The 17,265-nt window shown below is 45.4% G+C and overlaps 1 protein-coding gene across 1 annotated transcript; it reads left to right on the top strand.

Moving 5' to 3' along the window:
- Positions 1–2,567: 2,567 nt before the first annotated feature.
- On the top strand, positions 2,568–13,845 carry LOC143986795 (fucolectin-like). Its single transcript, XM_077485202.1, has 4 exons — positions 2,568–2,639; positions 10,840–10,858; positions 10,977–11,262; positions 13,647–13,845. Exons 1-4 carry the CDS (start codon positions 2,568–2,570, stop codon positions 13,843–13,845), a joined length of 576 nt encoding a protein of 191 aa, XP_077341328.1.
- Positions 13,846–17,265: the final 3,420 nt, after the last annotated feature.

Genomic DNA, 17,265 nt, shown 5'->3' with positions numbered 1-17,265 from the left:
GCAGTATAGGGCAGCGGTCAGCAGTAGTGCACGGCAACCCTATGTATTGTGGACCGATAGCGGTCCTTACAGAACAGCAGACTGTACTGCACTCAGGCCTATGTACCGTAGCACCCTATACCAAGTTACCAGTCCTTATAAAAACTTTTGTGGACCAAGCAGGTTGTGTGTTAGTGTTTAGCAGACTGTGCGTCAGTCCCTATACCGCTGAAGGACTGCTGCAGTATAGGGCAGCGGTCAGCAGTAGTGCACGGCAACCCTATGTATTGTGGACCGATAGCGGTCCTTACAGAACAGCAGACTGTAACGCACTCAGGCCTATGTACCGTAGCACCCTATACCAAGTTACCAGTCCTTATAAGAACTTTTGTGGACCAAGCAGGTTGTGTGTTAGTGATTAGCAGACTGTACGTCAGTCCCTATACCAATGAAGGACTGCTGCAGTATAGGGCAGCGGTCAGCAGTAGTGCACGGCAACCCTATGTATTGTGGACCGATAGCGGTCCTTACAGAACAGCAGACTGTACCGCACCCAAGCCTATGTACCGTAGCACCCTAGACAGACCAAGTTACCAGTCCTGATAAAGAGCTTTGTGGAACAAGTGAGTTGTGAATGATTAGCAGACTGCAGCAGAAGGGCAGCAGTCAAGTATAATATTCTTTCTATATTTGGAAGAAAGAATATTATACGTGTACAAGCCTATTACCGTACCACTGATACCAGTCCTGAAAAGAACCTTTGTGGAACTAATAGTAACAGCAAGTCTTTAAAATTATCCTCACTGCCTGACACACTGCTTCCTGCCTGTCCCTATACAAATTGGCAAAAAAGAGTAGGCTGGAACGATTAGCTGGAACAGCTCTTTTGTGGACCTGATAGTAACAGCTAATGATGATGATGATGATGATGATGAAGAAAGACTAATCTGGCTGAGCTGTCCCTAAAATAGCAGCATACAGCGCTCTGTCCCTTTATCTAAACTGACAAAAGAAACTCAGGCTGCTGACCTAACACCTATACCAGTCCTGAAAAGAACTTTTGTGTACCAAATAGCTAGCGTTTTCTCTGTCCCTACTCCACACAGGATCCTTTCCCTACAGTGACAGAAGAAAGAATGTAAAATGGCCACCGGATCGGGTGTATTTATAGGTTAGGGGGAATGTCCAAGTGTCCATGAGCTGTCATGTCTCAATTGGTTGTCCTGTAACACATGATAAACGTGTCACGAAAGGTTAAAGTTCTTGTATACATTAAACACGTAAGTCCGCCGGGGCGAACGACGGAAAAAGGCGTTCGAACCCGCGGACGGCGAAAGTCGGAAATTCGCCGCGAAACGACCGCCGGGCGAACCGTTCGGCCATCACTAGTCACCAAGTTGCAGCAGAATGTGTCACCAAGTTAGAGCAGCATGTGCCATCAAGTTGCAGCAGAATGTGTCACCAAGTTAGAGCAGCATGTGCCATCAAGTTGCAGCAGAATGTGTCACCAAGTTAGAGCAGCATGTGTCGCCAAGTTGCAGCAGAATGTGTCACCAAGTTGCAGCAGAATGTGTCACCAAGTTGCAGCAGAATGTGTCACCAAGTTAGAGCAGAATGTGTCACCAAGTTAGAGCAGCATGTGTCACCAAGTTGCAGCAGAATTTGTCACCAAGTTAGAGCAGCATGTGTCACCAAGTTGCAGCAGAATGTGTCACCAAGTTAGAGCAGCATGTGCCATCAAGTTGCAGCAGAATGTGTCACCAAGTTAGAGCAGCATGTGTCACCAAGTTGCAGCAGCCTCACATCAAACTCCCCCTTACTTACCTTGCAGTGTGTTGTCCTCTCCAGCGATCATCTCAGATGTCAATCAAACAGCCCGGTCATAGTAATATATACTACGAACGGGTGGAAGCTACTCGGCGCATCACAAAGCGCCACAAGGCGTGCTAAACGCCCGTAAAATGAAGCGCCATGTCTGCAATCTCGTGATGTCTGAACACAGTGCACTTAAGGACTTTTTTTTTTACATTTTTTTTTACTGCCTGGGGGGGGGGGGGGGGGGCGGCACCCAGACTGCAAAGGGAGTCAATCCTTGACACATATTAGGAGAAGTAAAGGGTACCAAGGCCCCCTCGGCCAATCTGGGATCATCACCAGAACTGTCACCTTCCCCCAGCACAGCCTCAGCAGGAATCTGAGAATCAGAGAGAGCGACAGAAAGGCATAAGCTGTCTTAGAGATCCACTCTGCAATTACCACCTCCACCCCGACTGCCTGTGGATTCTGGACCCTGGAATAGAGCTTCGGCAACTTGGTGTTTTATACCATGTACCTGGTTGGAAGTCTAGGTGCTGAGAGGGCTCCTATTGTGGCTAAGTGCAGCACACCCCTGAAGGTGGTACAGGAAGTACACTGCCCAAAGAATCACAATTTGCCAGTAGTGTACTGAAGAGCTGTTCCAGTGATCACCTGATGAATACTGGGATAGGCAGGATGCACGGTAAGGCAGATGTCTCTCAAGAACTCCAGGTGTACTTGGCAAAAATGCACAAAGGAAATGGTAAATGGAAGCCAGGCCAGGGGTCAACATGGTGGATCAGTCAGTAGCGGAGGAGGGTAGCAGGAACAGGAACGGGCCGAGGTCATACACAGGTGATCAGGTAAGTATTAAAAAAGACTGTAATGCAAGCCAGGGTCATACACAGATGAACAGGTAAGTAGCAGTTACAAGTTGGCAGAACAAGCCAGGGGTCAAAGCCAGGAGCAGAGATCAGATAGGTTAAGGGCAAGCTGGGTCAACAACAGGTAATCCAAGGAAACACCCACAGAGGTTCAAGAGCACAGGAAGGCTGATGACAATCCAGCAATCTGGTGAACCCAGCAGCAGTCTTTTATTGGCCAGTGAATGCCCACCACCTGTTTCATCCAGGTCTACCTCTGGAAGAAAATACCAAACTCTGAAAGACTTGCAGCAGTCTGGAACTTTCATTGTTGTCCAGAATTGTCCTGGACAAATAGTTTGCCTAAAGAATCTTCCGACCAGGCACATAGGTTGCAGCTAACTGCAGAAGATTGACTTGGGTAGACTCTAGAATAGAATCAGAGAAACCTGCATTGGGAGCAGGTGAATGAGCCCCGTTTCCAGATATAGGCCACAGTCATTGTGCTAGCTAGCTTCGCCAGGACAGGTTCACCTCAGATGAGGTAGCTGAAGGCTAGGAGAGCCTGAAATGCTGCTCTCAACTTCAAGATAGTTGGACACCATCTTGGACCCTTGAAAAAAGGTCATTGACCCTGAGTCCATTGCTCTTGAAGTAGGGCTCCCCTAGTATTCTGCTGGTGTCTGACTGCACCACTAGCCACTAGGTCATCAGAAACAAATGAAATTGCAGAAGATTTTGCTTCTCCAACCACAAGTTTAGCCACTTGTTCAGAAACCAGACATGAAAGGGGGTGAGAGTTCAACTGAGCCTACCTGACCTGCTGGAGCAAGGCAATTTCTGCGGCTCAATCTGAGATACGAGAGATGAAAGATCTCAAAATATGGCCTACAAAAATGCTTGCCTTAAGGGATCATGTGTCCATCACCAAAGCTGAACCCAAAGAGGAGCCACAAAGTGCCCAAAAGACAAGTATGGGTAGCATAATCCCCAAAATACCAGAAAGCATCCTCACATGGAGCTCTTCACTGACTTCTTTGATTATGTGCTGGCTTACCAGTTTTTCCTGGACTCCCAGCTAGAAGTGCAGAAACTAACCTCTCTGGAATGAGCATGGAAACTTATTTTGAGATTCGTTCTCCTTTAACTCAACAGATGTTCATCTTGAGGCAGGGAGCCAAACTCACCACTTTTAATCAATACAATGATTGAGTATGTCCTTAAAGGGTACAGGTTCTTCTGATGGTAAGGTTATGTCTTTGGCCAATCCTACAAGGTCTCACACCAACCAAAGAGGTGATTCCAAGCCCTGCACACCTTCCAGTTCAAAAAGGCATAACTGACATCCTGCTATGACAACATTCTCCAATCTTGTAGAATGAGCACTTTCAGCCACCATAAGAGAATTGTCAAGCTGTCCTCTGGAGGCACTTGAAATACTTCCACAGCTTTGCTTCTATTTAAAGGAATTTCACCAACCTTAAAAAAGAGGAATAAAACATCTGGACAGAGATCGTCCTCATCTTGCTGTTCAGAAGAGACTGAAGAGGATTTTTTGGCTTGAGAAGGTTCTGAGACCAGTTTTAATGGTCCAGAAAGGAAGACTGGACTTTGCCAGAATAAATTACTCTTGCAAAAGGTGAATTCAGCAATTCTTTTTAGAGTGTCTTGACCACATGCTTAATTCATTGTGACAACTTGGTCACCATCATCTTAATCGCTGTCTGCTTGAATAAAGTAGGAATCATACAGCTATGTTCATCCACACAGAGTGAGTGGAAGCAACACCTTTAGAATGTAGTGACCATGTTTCAATGAATGTGACAGGCTGTTAGGTGTTGACATTTTTATCCCTGGCTGCTTGAACCAGCAGGGCTTATAGAGTAATGCTCATCCGTATCTTCTTTTTTTGAAGAGTGTGAAAAAGACTGTTTGCCTGGAAGGCGAGGAGACTGCTCTTTGATAGAATAGATAACCCATTCACAGGGCGAGGGGAAACACTCCTTTAGAGTGACAATCTGTTAGGTGTCTTATCCTTGGCTGCTTGACCAAAGAAGCATTCATGCAGTCATGTCCATCCGCATTGCCCTCTTTGGAAACTCTGAAGAGGGCCGTTTCACCTGGTATGGCTAGGCAACTTCTCATTGCCAGAGCAGATAACCCTTTCAAAGGGTGAGCGGGAACTACTCCTTTAAATTCATATTGACAACATGCTTATTGAATGTGACACCCTTTTAGAGGTTTTGCAGGCGCTATAGCGTTAGAAATAGCGCCTGAAATCCGCCCTCAAGCTGCTGCACCATTGATTCCAGTGTGAAAGCCCCAAGGGCTTTTACACCGGAGCGGTGCGCTGGCATAACATCAGTAAATGTCCTGCCAGCAGCTTCTTTGGAGCGGTGAAAGAGCGGTGTGTTTACCGCTCCTCCACTGCTGCTCCCCATTGAAATCAGTGGAGCAGCGCGGCTATACCGCCGGTATAGGCTCGGCGGTGTGAAAGGGGCCTTAAGTGTCATCCCTGGCTGCTTGAACCAGCAAGACACAGTCATGCCCACCCACATCTTCCTCTTTATAGAGTCTGAAGAGGGCTGTTTTGCCTGGGAAGGCTATGAACCTGCTCATTGCCATAACCTATAACCCCTTGACAGGGTAAGTGGAAATAACTACTTTTGAGTGTATTGGCCACTTGTGTAATGAATGTAACAACCTGTTCGGTATCATCATCCTCATCTCTGGTAGCTTGAACAAAGCAAGATTCAAACAGTCATGTTCCTCCGCATCTTGCTCTTTGGAGAGTCTGACAAGGGTTTTGCCTGGAAAGGCTATGAGACTGCACATTGTTAGAACATATAACCCCTTCACAGGGTGAGTGGAAACACTCTTTTTGAGTGTACTGGCCACTTGTTTAATGAATGTGACAACCTGTTTGGTTTTATCATCCTCATCTCTGGTTGTTTTAACAAAGCAAGATTCATACAGTCATGTTCATCCACATTTTCTTTTTTGAAGAGTGCTGATTTGTTTGGGAAAGCCCTAAGCCCTTGTACACACGGTCGGAGAATCCGTCGGAATGTGTCCTATCGGACCGTGTTGTCGGATAATCCGACTGTGTGTGGTATGCATTGGACTGATTCCGTCGGAATATCCGTCAGACCCAATTTTCCAACTTGTTGGAAATATTTTCCGACCAACTGGTACGATCGGACATACTCCGATCATGTGTAGAGAATTTTGATCGGACCAAGTGCCACGCATGCTCAGATCAAATTCCTACATCAAAGCTATTGGCTACTAGCCTGAACGTAGTCCCATCGTAACGAAATTACGTCATCGCGTTCTGAATGATCGGATTTTACGACAACTTAGTCCGACCGTGTGTATGCAACAGTTTCGGACAAGATCCGAAGGGCAAAATCCGACGGGCCAAAACCGACGGATTTGGTTGTCGAAATCTCCGACCGTGTGTACAGGGGCTTAGACTGCTCGTTGCCAAAAGAGATAACATTTTCACAGGGCTTTGCTTGCCAATTAACAAAGCAACCCACAAAAATAATTAAATGCAGTAGAAAATGGTTAGCTTATTAACAAACCCAAAATGTATTAACTACTGCCAGAGGAGGATGAAGCTTCCATCCACAGCCCTGATTCACCAGGTGGTTAATTAACCAAACCTTGTCCTGCCAGGACTCAGGACATAATGAAAACATTTTGTTCAGAACAGCAAAAAAAGGTAGGAATTTGCAACAGAATTTCAATAATATTCTTCAATGTGCGCAAACCACCCAAGGGAAATGTAGACATCATAAAAGCATGCTTCTCGCTTTTTTGGGGGGGTGAAAAACTGGAGAGCATATAGAAATGAAAAAAGATGTCCTATATTTCAACAGGCAATAGCGGGCTACATAATAGATAAATGGAACTGGCGCCAAAAATGAAACAAAAAGGAAAGAAGGATTGCTACACCTGAAATTAGTGAAGACTAATAAGGAATGAATACTGTTTGATAAAGGACGCTCCCAATACAATCATTAAAAATACAAAAAGTGATTCATACAAATAGTATGTATGCATACAAATCCATGTATAAGCATATATTAGTACATGACTTTACTTTATATGTGTGCACAAATACTTCAAAAAAAGTTATTATATTAATATATTTATGATTGCTCAAACAAATATATCTTAAAAAGTTCAAAACATCTCCAAACTTCTTTCTAGATGATTCCACTCCAACACCATATAATAAAATCTGTGTTCCAAATAATATTTGTGACTTTTCATCCAAAGTGACAACAAATTGTGCTTACCAGATGGCCCTGGCCAGCAAGTGACCATAAGACATAAAGTATCTTTTTACAATCAATCGTTCACATGTATGGTGAACTTGGTCGAATGAGCCCGGGAACAGCCAGATCAAATCTTTGTTATCTATCCTCCACGCCAATCTCCCACATCTGAAAATCAAGCTCCGTGAGCCAGGGAAGGCAGATATAGTGTAGTATCATTTGTTCATTGTTAAAAAAAGTCATTTACAATATTTACAAGATTTCCAGCAGGGGCGTGCATCAGTATATCGGAATCGGAAACACCTAGTGCAGTGGAAGTTTGTTCAGACAGCACTATCTGACCAGCGGCGTTTGCTATGCATTAGGCAACCCCCCCAGCAGAAGTGACGTAAAATGCGTGTCAGACCTAGCTTCCATGCATTTCGCTTTCCAGCACGCGTCATCCGGAAGTGCTGCACTCCACGGAAACTGCCTTACTAAAACTCACTAACGATTTACTAACTGCTAAAACCAACAGCCAGTACTCCATACACCTACTACTTGACTTCTCTGTGGCCTTTGATACTGTTGGCCACCCACTCCTTCTCAATAAACTACATTCCCTTGGCCTCCGAGATTCTGCGCTTTCCTGGTGCTCTGTCTACCTATCTCAGCGCTCCTTCAGTGTCACCTACAACTTTGTCTCCTCCTTTCTGTGGGGGTCCCCCAAGGCTCTGTTCTTGGACCCCCTTCTCTTCTCTATCTACATCTCCTTTCTTGGTCACTTGATAACCGTCCATGGCTTCCAATACCACTTATACGCTGATGACACCCAAATCTATCTGTCTACTTCCCACCTCACTTCTTCAAGAGGAAGTAAACCCTGATGAGTTTACTTCCTCTTTGATTCCCTGCAAAGGTAAAGCATAATGGACTACTATGCTTCGCATAGTAGTCCATTATGTGTCACTTACCTGACACAGGAGCCAGCGAAGTCACCGCTGTCCTCTGTAGTCCGCCGCATCCATCTTCTCGGTGGGTCTCCTGCTTTGCCGCTGTCATTCGGCGAAGCCGTGATGACGTCACTCCCGCGCATGCGCACGGGAGCCGCCACTCGCGGCATATTGCCGTTGACCGTGGCGCGCTCAGTGCGTCTGCGCGCCGCTGTCTACGGCGCATGCAGCGTAGACAGCAGTGCCCGTCTTTCGGCAAATATCTCCTAAACCGTGTAGGTTTAGGAGATATTTCTTGGACCTACAGGTAAGCCTTAATCTAGGCTTACCTGTAGGTCAAAGTTGGTTGTAAGGGTTTACAACCACTTTCAGTCTCCTCTCACATTACTAACTTACTAACTGACATATCAGCATGGATGTCACACCACTTCACACCGTCACACCACTTTAAACTAAATCTCTTTAAAACTGAGCTAATAATATTCCCACCCGCCCATGCCCCTCTCCCTGACTTTTCTATCAAAATCAACAATGCAGCTATCAGTCCCTCCCCTCCTGCCAGGGTACTAGGTGTAATCCTAGACTCTGACTTGTCATTTCAGCCTCAAGTCCAATCGTTGTCATGAGTTTGTAGAATTCACCTCCGTAACATCAAAAATTCGCCCCTTTTTATCAAATGAAACCACCAAGCTCCTCATTCACTCCCTTGTTATATCTCACCTTGACAATTGCAACTCCCTTCTCATTGGCCTTCCTCTCCATTGGCTTTCCCCTCTTCAGTCTATCATGAATGCTGCTGCCAGACTTATTCACCTTACCAACCGCTCATTGTCTGCCAACCCTCTCCTCCAATTCCTACACTGGCTCCCAATCACCCAGCAAATTAAATTCAAAATACTAACCACAACATACAAAGCCATTCACAACTCTGACTCAAGCTACATCACCAATCTTATCTCCAAATATCACCCAAATCGTCCTCTCCGCTTTTCTCAAGACCTCCTACTCTCAAGCTCTTTTGTTTCCTCCTCCCATGCTCATAGTTACATAGTTAGTCAGGTTGAAAAAAGACACGTCCATCTAGTTCAACCACAAAAAAAAAATATATATAATAATACTAATATCATACAATCCCATATACCCAATTCTATACCCACAGTTGATCCAGAGGAAGGCAAAAAACCCCAGCAGAGCATGATCCAATTTGCTAAAGCAGGGGAAAAAAATCCTTCCTGATCCTCTGAGAGGCAATCGGATTTTCCCCACATCAACTTTACCTATAAATGTTAGTACCCAGTTATATTATGTACACTTAGGAAATAATCCAGGCCTTTCTTAAAGCAATCTACTGAGCTGGCCAGAACCACCTCTGCAGGGAGTCTATCCCACATTTTCACAGCTCTTACTGTGAAGAAACCTTTCCATATTTGGAGATTAAATCTCTTTTCCTCTAGATGTAAAGAGTGCCCCCTTGTTCTCTTTTTTGACTGTAAAGTGAATAACTCAACACCAAATTCCCTATATTTGTACATGTTGATCATATCCCCCCTTAATCTCCTCTTATCAAGAGATAATAAATTCAGTTCCTCTAATCTTTCCTCATAGCTGAGCTCCTCCATGCCTCTTATCAGTTTGGTTGTCCTTCTCTGCACTTTCTCCAGTTCCCCAATATCCTACTGGTGCCCAAAAGTGAACTGCATATTCCAGATGAGGTCTTACTAATGATTTGTACAGGGGCGAAATTATATCTCTCTCTATGGAGTCCATACCTCTCTTAATACAAGAAAGGACTTTGCTCGCTTTGGAAACCGCAGCTTGGCATTGCATGTTATTATTGAGCTTATGATCTACCAAAACCTTCATCTCCAGGATTTCTCCAGTGCCTCTCCCATCCTTTGGAACTCGCTACCTCAACCTGTCCGGCTATCCCCTACGCTTGCTACCTTCAGGCAATCCCTAAAAACTCATCTCTTCAGGGAAGCCTATCACTTCTCTAAATAATCGTTTACCACTTCCATCAGTTCATTCCCCACAGTACCACCTGCCCCACCCTATTAGATTGTAAGCTCTTCTGAGCAGGGCCCTCTTAATCCTCTTGTATTTATTGTATTATAACTGTATTGTCTCCTTTTTATATTGTAAAGCGCTGCGTAAACTGTTGGTGCTATTTAAATCCTGTATAATAATAATATATAATAATACCCTCTGTGGGGAGCTTAGGGTATGCACAGTGGTTGCAGGGAGCAAGGTACAACAATACAACAATACCTAGCAATGCAGCATTCATTTGGTACAAATAAATTTTAAATTGAGCTCACTCAGCCACCGCCATCTGCCTGTAAATAGCGACACTGTGTGGGTGAACGTGCCTAGGAGAGACTCTGCCGACACCTCTGCCCACTTCACATGGAACCCAACAGACCCCAGACAAGGCTGTTAGCAAAGATAAAAGCCACCCAAGGACCAGCAGTGGGGCTCCCAGGATTATGGGTGATGTAGCTGAGACACCAGGGACCATGTCCAGCCTAAACCCACATGCATAGATGGACGGCCAGCCCTTTAGACCAGCCAGTTAGAGGAGCTCACCTAGGCCCTACACATAGGAGAAAAAAGATATGAAAAAGAGGTTTGCCTCATCTAGATGACTATGCTGCCTGTGCGTCCCATCCCAAAAAGCATTGTTGAAAAACAGGTTCCTCAAAGGGTGGGACTTTAAATGGACATCAGGCAGTGTTATAGTATAAAAGTAACAAAGTTTATTGTGAAATACATAAATTACATCATACAAAACATGAAACCAATGATAAAACCATGTGTAGGGAAGAATATGGAAAAAAAACAGCTATAGGAGGACGGAGTTCTGCCAACTGTGCTGACATGGAGCCATCAGGAAAGGAATTATTGACTTTTAGAGCAGTTTGGTCCATACTTTAAATGATCAATCTTGCCTTTGTTATACGGTTTAAAATTCAACTTTTTCAGATTTTCATATTATCTAAAGGTATGCACTGGATTTAAATAACCGTTACAAATGCTGGATTTTATTAAGTGAAAAAAAAAATCGATTTGTAATGATGTTTGGCAAATCTAATCTAATCTTATTCAATCTTCTCAATCAGACAAAAACGTGGCCCTTCAAGGCCGTGCAACTCAGTCTACAAATCATGAAAGTTTAAGCACAGCAACAAATGTCATTGATGGAAATTTGGACTCAGAATATAAGCATGGTTCCTGCTTCTCCAGCAAAAGCCAATTGTCACCTTGGTGGAGGGTGGATTTATTGGCGAGCCATAAAATATCCCATATAATGATAACCAGTATAGGAGACTGCTGTGCAGACTATCTAAATGGAGCAGAAATCTTTATTGGAGACTCTCTGGCCAATAATGGAAATAACAATTCGAGGTAAGTTATTCCTCTTCTCTCATTTCCCTTCTTTTCTCATGTTCTCATTATCTCTCTTCTGCACTTCTCACAGTATACCCAGCCCTCTCCTGTTCTTTTCTTCTTTCCTGCTCCTCATATTCTTTTCTTTTTTCCTCTCCCATCCTAAAATTCCTTATCCCTAGTATTCTCCTTTTTATCCTTTCCTGTTGTATTCTTTCCTTTTTTCCTGTCCCCTAATACTCATTTCTACTAATATTCTTTCTATTTTTTTATTTTTCTTTCATATTCTCCCCTTTTCATCTCCTCTCTTCTTTTATTCTCTTCTCTCAAATCCTCTTCACATTTTCTCTCCTCTCATATGCTTCCCACTTCTTCTCCCTTTTATAGTCTCCTGCTCTTTCATATTGCAATATCCTCTCTATTGCACCTCTTATATTGTCATCTCCTCTCTTCCTCTTCTCGTTTCCTCTCCCCTAATGTTCTTCTCTCCTCTTTTTATTCATCTCACATTCTCCTCTCCTTTTTACCACTTTACCACTGTTATCCTCTGATATTCCCATCTTCTTGTTCTCTCCCCCATATTATCCTATCCATTCATATTCTTTCTCCTTTTTATCCTTTGATCTCTTCTCTTTAAGTCTCCTCTTAGCCCCTGTACACACGGTCGGACATTCTGCCAACCAAATCCGTCGGATTTTGTCCGTCGGATCTTGTCCGAAACTGTTGCATACACACGGTCGGACTAAGTTGTCGAAAAATCCGATCATTCAGAACGTGATGACGTAATTTCATTACGATGGGACTACGTTCAGGCTAGTAGCCAATAGCTTTGATGTAGGAATTTGATCTGAGCATACGTGGCACTTGGTCCGATCAAAATTCTCTACACATGATCAGAGTATGTCCGATGGAACCAGTTGGTCGGAAAATATTTCCAACAAGTTGGAAAATTGGGTCCGACGGATATTTCGACAGAATCAGTCCGATGCATACCACACACAGTCGGATTATCCGACAACACATTCCGACGGATTCTCCGACCGTGTGTACAAGGGCTTATATTTCCTTTTCCCTCTCTTCTGTTGCTTTCTACCTCCCCTCTCATATTCCTCTCTTCTCCAATTTTCTTTTCTCCATTCATATTTTCTTCTTCTTTTTTTTCTCCTCTTGTCATTTGATCTCATATTATTTCTTCTTCTATTATAGTCTCCTCCTTTTTCTCTCATATTCTCCTTTCTTCCTTCATTTTAATAGACATGTGCATTTGTTTTCGTCCGAATGCATTTTGCAGAAAACCGAAAGATCTGACATAAACAAATGCTTTATTTTTGTTTTCGTTTGGACAGTTCGATATAGATATGCGATTCGACATGGCGCTGACAATAGCAATCTGTGTCCATCGAACCTGTGGTCAAATGTGCCTAGCCTTAGCTCTATTAGTCCAAGATTATTCTACATAGAGAGAAAAGATTCGACATAGAGAGAAAAGATTCGACATGATGCTGACAATAGCAATCTGTGTCCATCGAACCTGTGGTCAAATGTGCCTAGCCTTAGCTCTATTAGTCCAAGATTATTCTACATAGAGAGAAAAGATTTGACATTAAGGAGACAATAGCAAAAAAGGTTGAATGTGCCTAACCTAACTCTATTAGTCCAAGATTATTCGACATAGAGAGAAAAGATTCGACATGAAGATTCGACGAAGCAGTCGCAGCGAGCGGAAATTTATGGTCAAATGCTCTGCCCATAGGCTATACAAGAATTCTAATGTTGGTTGATGGTAATAATAATGAAGAAATATAATTATTACTAGTGTCATACAACATTAGAATTCTACTATAGCTTGTAGGCGGAACATTCGACTGGAAATGTTGATTGCGGCATCGTACAGTTTCGTCGAATCTTCTTAGAACATTCGACAGACACCATAAGCTTTCAATGACAGATTCTACCTTAATTATTTCGTATTTTCGGACGAATGCAATTTTTAACGAAATTGAATAAATAAAAACGAATTTCGGGAGTAACTAAATAAATGTATTGTTCGGACGAAAACGAAATTCCGAAACAAAATATTTCAGTGTGCACATGTCTACATTTTAATATTCTCATCTTTTTTTTTCTATTTTCCTCTTTTCCCCTACTTTCTTCCTCTCCTCTTATTTACAGTACTTCTCTCTCTCCACTTCTACTATCATCCCCTTTTCTACTTTTCTCTTCCCTTCTCCTCTACTTTCCTTCTTTTCTTTCATATTTTTCTTGCCCTTGTGCCTTTTCATCTCCACTTTTTATAGCCTGATTTTTTTTCCTGTTTATTATTTTTTTTTATATTTACTATCATACATAATGCCCAAAATGTCATATTCTCTTTGTTTATGTGTTTTTTTCTTTTGGCATAGATGTGCTCAGATTACATCAATTCCACAGGGTGCCACTGAAACCTTCCACTGCTTCGATATGAAGGGCCGATATGTAAATGTCATCCTACCTGGAAAAACAGGATATCTCACATTTTGTGAAATTGAGATCTACGGAGTACCTGTGATTAATGATGAATGTTGTGCCTGCACAAAAATATGCCCCAATAATGACAATTAGAGCCCATTCACACAGGGGCAACACGACTTGTAGGCGACTTGATCAGGCTACTTGGACACGACTTGACAGCGGCGACTTGGGACGACTTCAAAACGACTTGTGATGACTTCAAGCGCGACTTGGGACGACTTACAAGTCGCCCCAGGCCAGGCGACTTTTGCCGCGGCCAAGCAGAGAATGAGCTCAAGGGGAAACTCCACGGCAAATTTCTGAAAAAAATTTGGCGTGGGTTCCCCCTCCGAGAGCATACCAGGCCCTTAGGTCTGGTATGGATTCCAAGGGGAACCCCCTACGCCGAAAAAACGGCGTGGGGGTCCCCCCCAGATCCACACCAGACCCTTATCCGAGCACGCTACCCGGCCGGCTAGGAAAGGGGGTGGGGACGAGCGGGCGGCCCCCCCCCCTCCTGAGCCGTACCAGGCCGCGTGCCCTCAACATGGGGGGGTGCCTTGGGGGAGGGGGGCGTGCGGCCCCCCCACCCCAAAGCACCTTGTCCCCATGTTGATGAGGACAAGGGCCTCTTCCCGACAACCCTGGCCGTTGGTTGTCGGGGTCTGCGGGCGGGGGGCTTATCGGAATCCGGGAGCCCCCTTTAATAAGGGGGCCCCCGGATACCGGCCCCCCACCCTATGTGAATGAGTATGGGGTACAATGTACCCCTACCCATTCACCTGTGAAATAAAGTACAATAAAACACACAACACAGAGAAAAAGTATTTTATTGCACAGCCGGGGGTCTTCCGTCTTCGGGGGTCTTCTCGCCGGACTCCTCCGCTATGTGTGTGTAGCTCTTTTGCCAGCGGAGGAGTCCGGCTTTCTTCCTCCCCGCCGCCGGCCTCTTCTCCCGACTTCGGGGGTCTTGTCCCCCTCTTCGGTTCTTCTGCCGGGCCACCGCGCCTGGTCCGGTGGCCCGGTCTTCTGTCGCCGTCTTCCGTTCTTCTGTCGCCGCCTTCGGTTCTTCTGCCGGGCCACCGCGCCTTCTTATAGCTCTTTTACAGGCGGTGGCCCGGTCTTCCGTCGCCGCCGCCGCCTTCCGTTCTTCTCCTTCTTCTTCTCCTGGAGATGTTGACTCGACGAGCTCTCCGGCCACAATGCCAGGGACGCGCTCCGCTGCCTCTTATATAGGGACAATGGGGCGGTGTCACATGGGTTGATGTCACATGGGTTGGTCACATGGGTTGATGTCACATGGTGACCCCGCCCCCTTACCATGTGACATCAACCCATGTGACCAACCCATGTGACATCAACCCATGTGACACCGCCCCATTGTCCCTATATAAGAGGCAGCGGAGCGCGTCGCTGGCATTGTGGCCGGAGAGCTCGTCGAGTCAACATCTCCAGGAGAAGAAGAAGGAGAAGAACGGAAGGCGGCGGCGGCGGCGGCGGCGGCGGCGGCGACGGAAGACCGGGCCACCGCCTGTAAAAGAGCTATAAGAAGGCGCGGTGGCCCGGCAGAAGAACCGAAGGCGGCGACAGAAGAACGGAAGACGGCGACAGAAGACCGGGCCACCGGACCAGGCGCGGTGGCCCGGCAGAAGAACCGAAGAGGGGGACAAGACCCCCGAAGTCGGGAGAAGAGGCCGGCGGCGGGGAGGAAGAAAGCCGGACTCCTCCGCTGGCAAAAGAGCTACACACACATAGCGGAGGAGTCCGGCGAGAAGACCCCCGAAGACGGAAGACCCCCGGCTGTGCAATAAAATACTTTTTCTCTGTGTTGTGTGTTTTATTGTACTTTATTTCACAGGTGAATGGGTAGGGGTACATTGTACCCCATACTCATTCACATAGGGTGGGGGGCCGGTATCCGGGGGCCCCCTTATTAAAGGGGGCTCCCGGATTCCGATAAGCCCCCCGCCCGCAGACCCCGACAACCAACGGCCAGGGTTGTCGGGAAGAGGCCCTTGTCCTCATCAACATGGGGACAAGGTGCTTTGGGGTGGGGGGGCCGCACGCCCCCCCTCCCCCAAGGCACCCCCCCATGTTGAGGGCACGCGGCCTGGTACGGCTCAGGAGGGGGGGGCCGCCCGCTCGTCCCCACCCCCTTTCCTGGCCGGCCGGGTAGCGTGCTCGGATAAGGGTCTGGTGTGGATCTGGGGGGGACCCCCACGCCGTTTTTTCGGCGTAGGGGGTTCCCCTTGGAATCCATACCAGACCTAAGGGCCTGGTATGCTCTCGGAGGGGGAACCCACGCCAAATTTTTTTCAGAAATTTGCCGTGGAGTTCCCTCTTGAGAGCTGATAATTCTGTCAAAGTCGCCTCCGTATAGACAGAGATCCGACTTGGAGGCGACCTCCATTGAAATCAATGGGTACCGGTCGCCTACAAGTCGGATAGAAGTAGTACAGGAACCTTTTTTGAAGTCGGAGCGACTTCAGTAGTGTGCATTAACACGGCTCTCATTCACTTACATTGATTTTTAAATGTTGTCCGACCTGAGGCGACCTGAGGCGACTAGGGGCGACCTGAAGTCGGATCAGGAGTTGCCCCTGTGTGAATGGGCTCTTAAGATTGCTGTCACTGCTAAAATATAAAACATAGTCTACATTGTAAACAATACAATATAGCAGATGCCAAGGGGTATGATCTGCGTTTATAAATTATAGTCCATAACAATATACAAGATTTACCATTTGTAAAGTAATTTTTAAATCATGGGCAGCCACATATATTTTGAATGGGTACTACATTCCTTAAGCATGGTAGGATTTGATCAACTGTGATTCAGTCATTATGGACAGACAGTATATGTACAAAAAAGAATGTTGTTCCCTTTGGCAGCAATTTGGAAAATCTCTGCTTCTGATGGCATTGTTTATTTATTATTGTATTGCTTCCTTGGAATGTCCTACATAGAGCCTTTGTGTATGAGTAGTTTTACATTTACGGTGCCTCATACATCTGTATTACAGTGCCACGTACCTCTTTATGCACAGTGCCACTTTCTTCTATTTTCTAGGTTGTTCATGGAAATTTAGGTCAATCAGACCTTGCATTAATGAGCAAGGGAAAAAAGTTATCAAATAAACTTACAAAACAAGAAAAAAAGAGAGGTCGAGAGAGAGTGCACATAGTGCCCTAGTGTAACACAGCTTTATTAAGTTAATTCAATAAAAAGACTTTAATCAATGCACTCACATTTAACAGACAATAAAAAGGCACAACAATGTTATCTGGCTATTCTACTGGGTCGCAACTGTAACATCCGAAGGTCTCAGAAGTTCTGGCTGGATGCCCGGATCCTAGCATACCCTAATGCGTATGGGGTATGCACATCCTCCCGGTCCAGCCGGTGCTGCACATCCTCAGTTAACCAACAACACCAGGGAGGTGAGGACAGGAGAGACAGGCTAGGAACTTCTCCTCCTGAACAAGAACCCATCTCCTCTAGACCTCAAACTAGACCAAAAACTTTATGCA

Source organism: Lithobates pipiens, unplaced genomic scaffold (genome assembly GCF_037356315.1).
Source record: "Lithobates pipiens isolate NorthernLeopardFrog02 unplaced genomic scaffold, aLitPip1_a1.2 Scaffold_18, whole genome shotgun sequence".
Lineage (NCBI taxonomy): Eukaryota > Metazoa > Chordata > Amphibia > Anura > Ranidae > Lithobates > Lithobates pipiens.
This window is presented reverse-complemented; position numbering and strand designations above follow the sequence as displayed.

What these genes read in the sequence shown, in the direction of transcription:
- LOC143986795 (XM_077485202.1), top strand. Translation starts at nt 2,568, where the DNA reads ATGGTGGATCAGTCAGTAGCGGAGGAGGGTAGCAGGAACAGGAACGGG. An exon ending in AATGGAAATAACAATTCGAG is followed by an intron (nt 11,263 to 13,646) that starts GTAAGTTATTCC and finishes CTTTTGGCATAG; the next exon opens with ATGTGCTCAGATTACATCAA.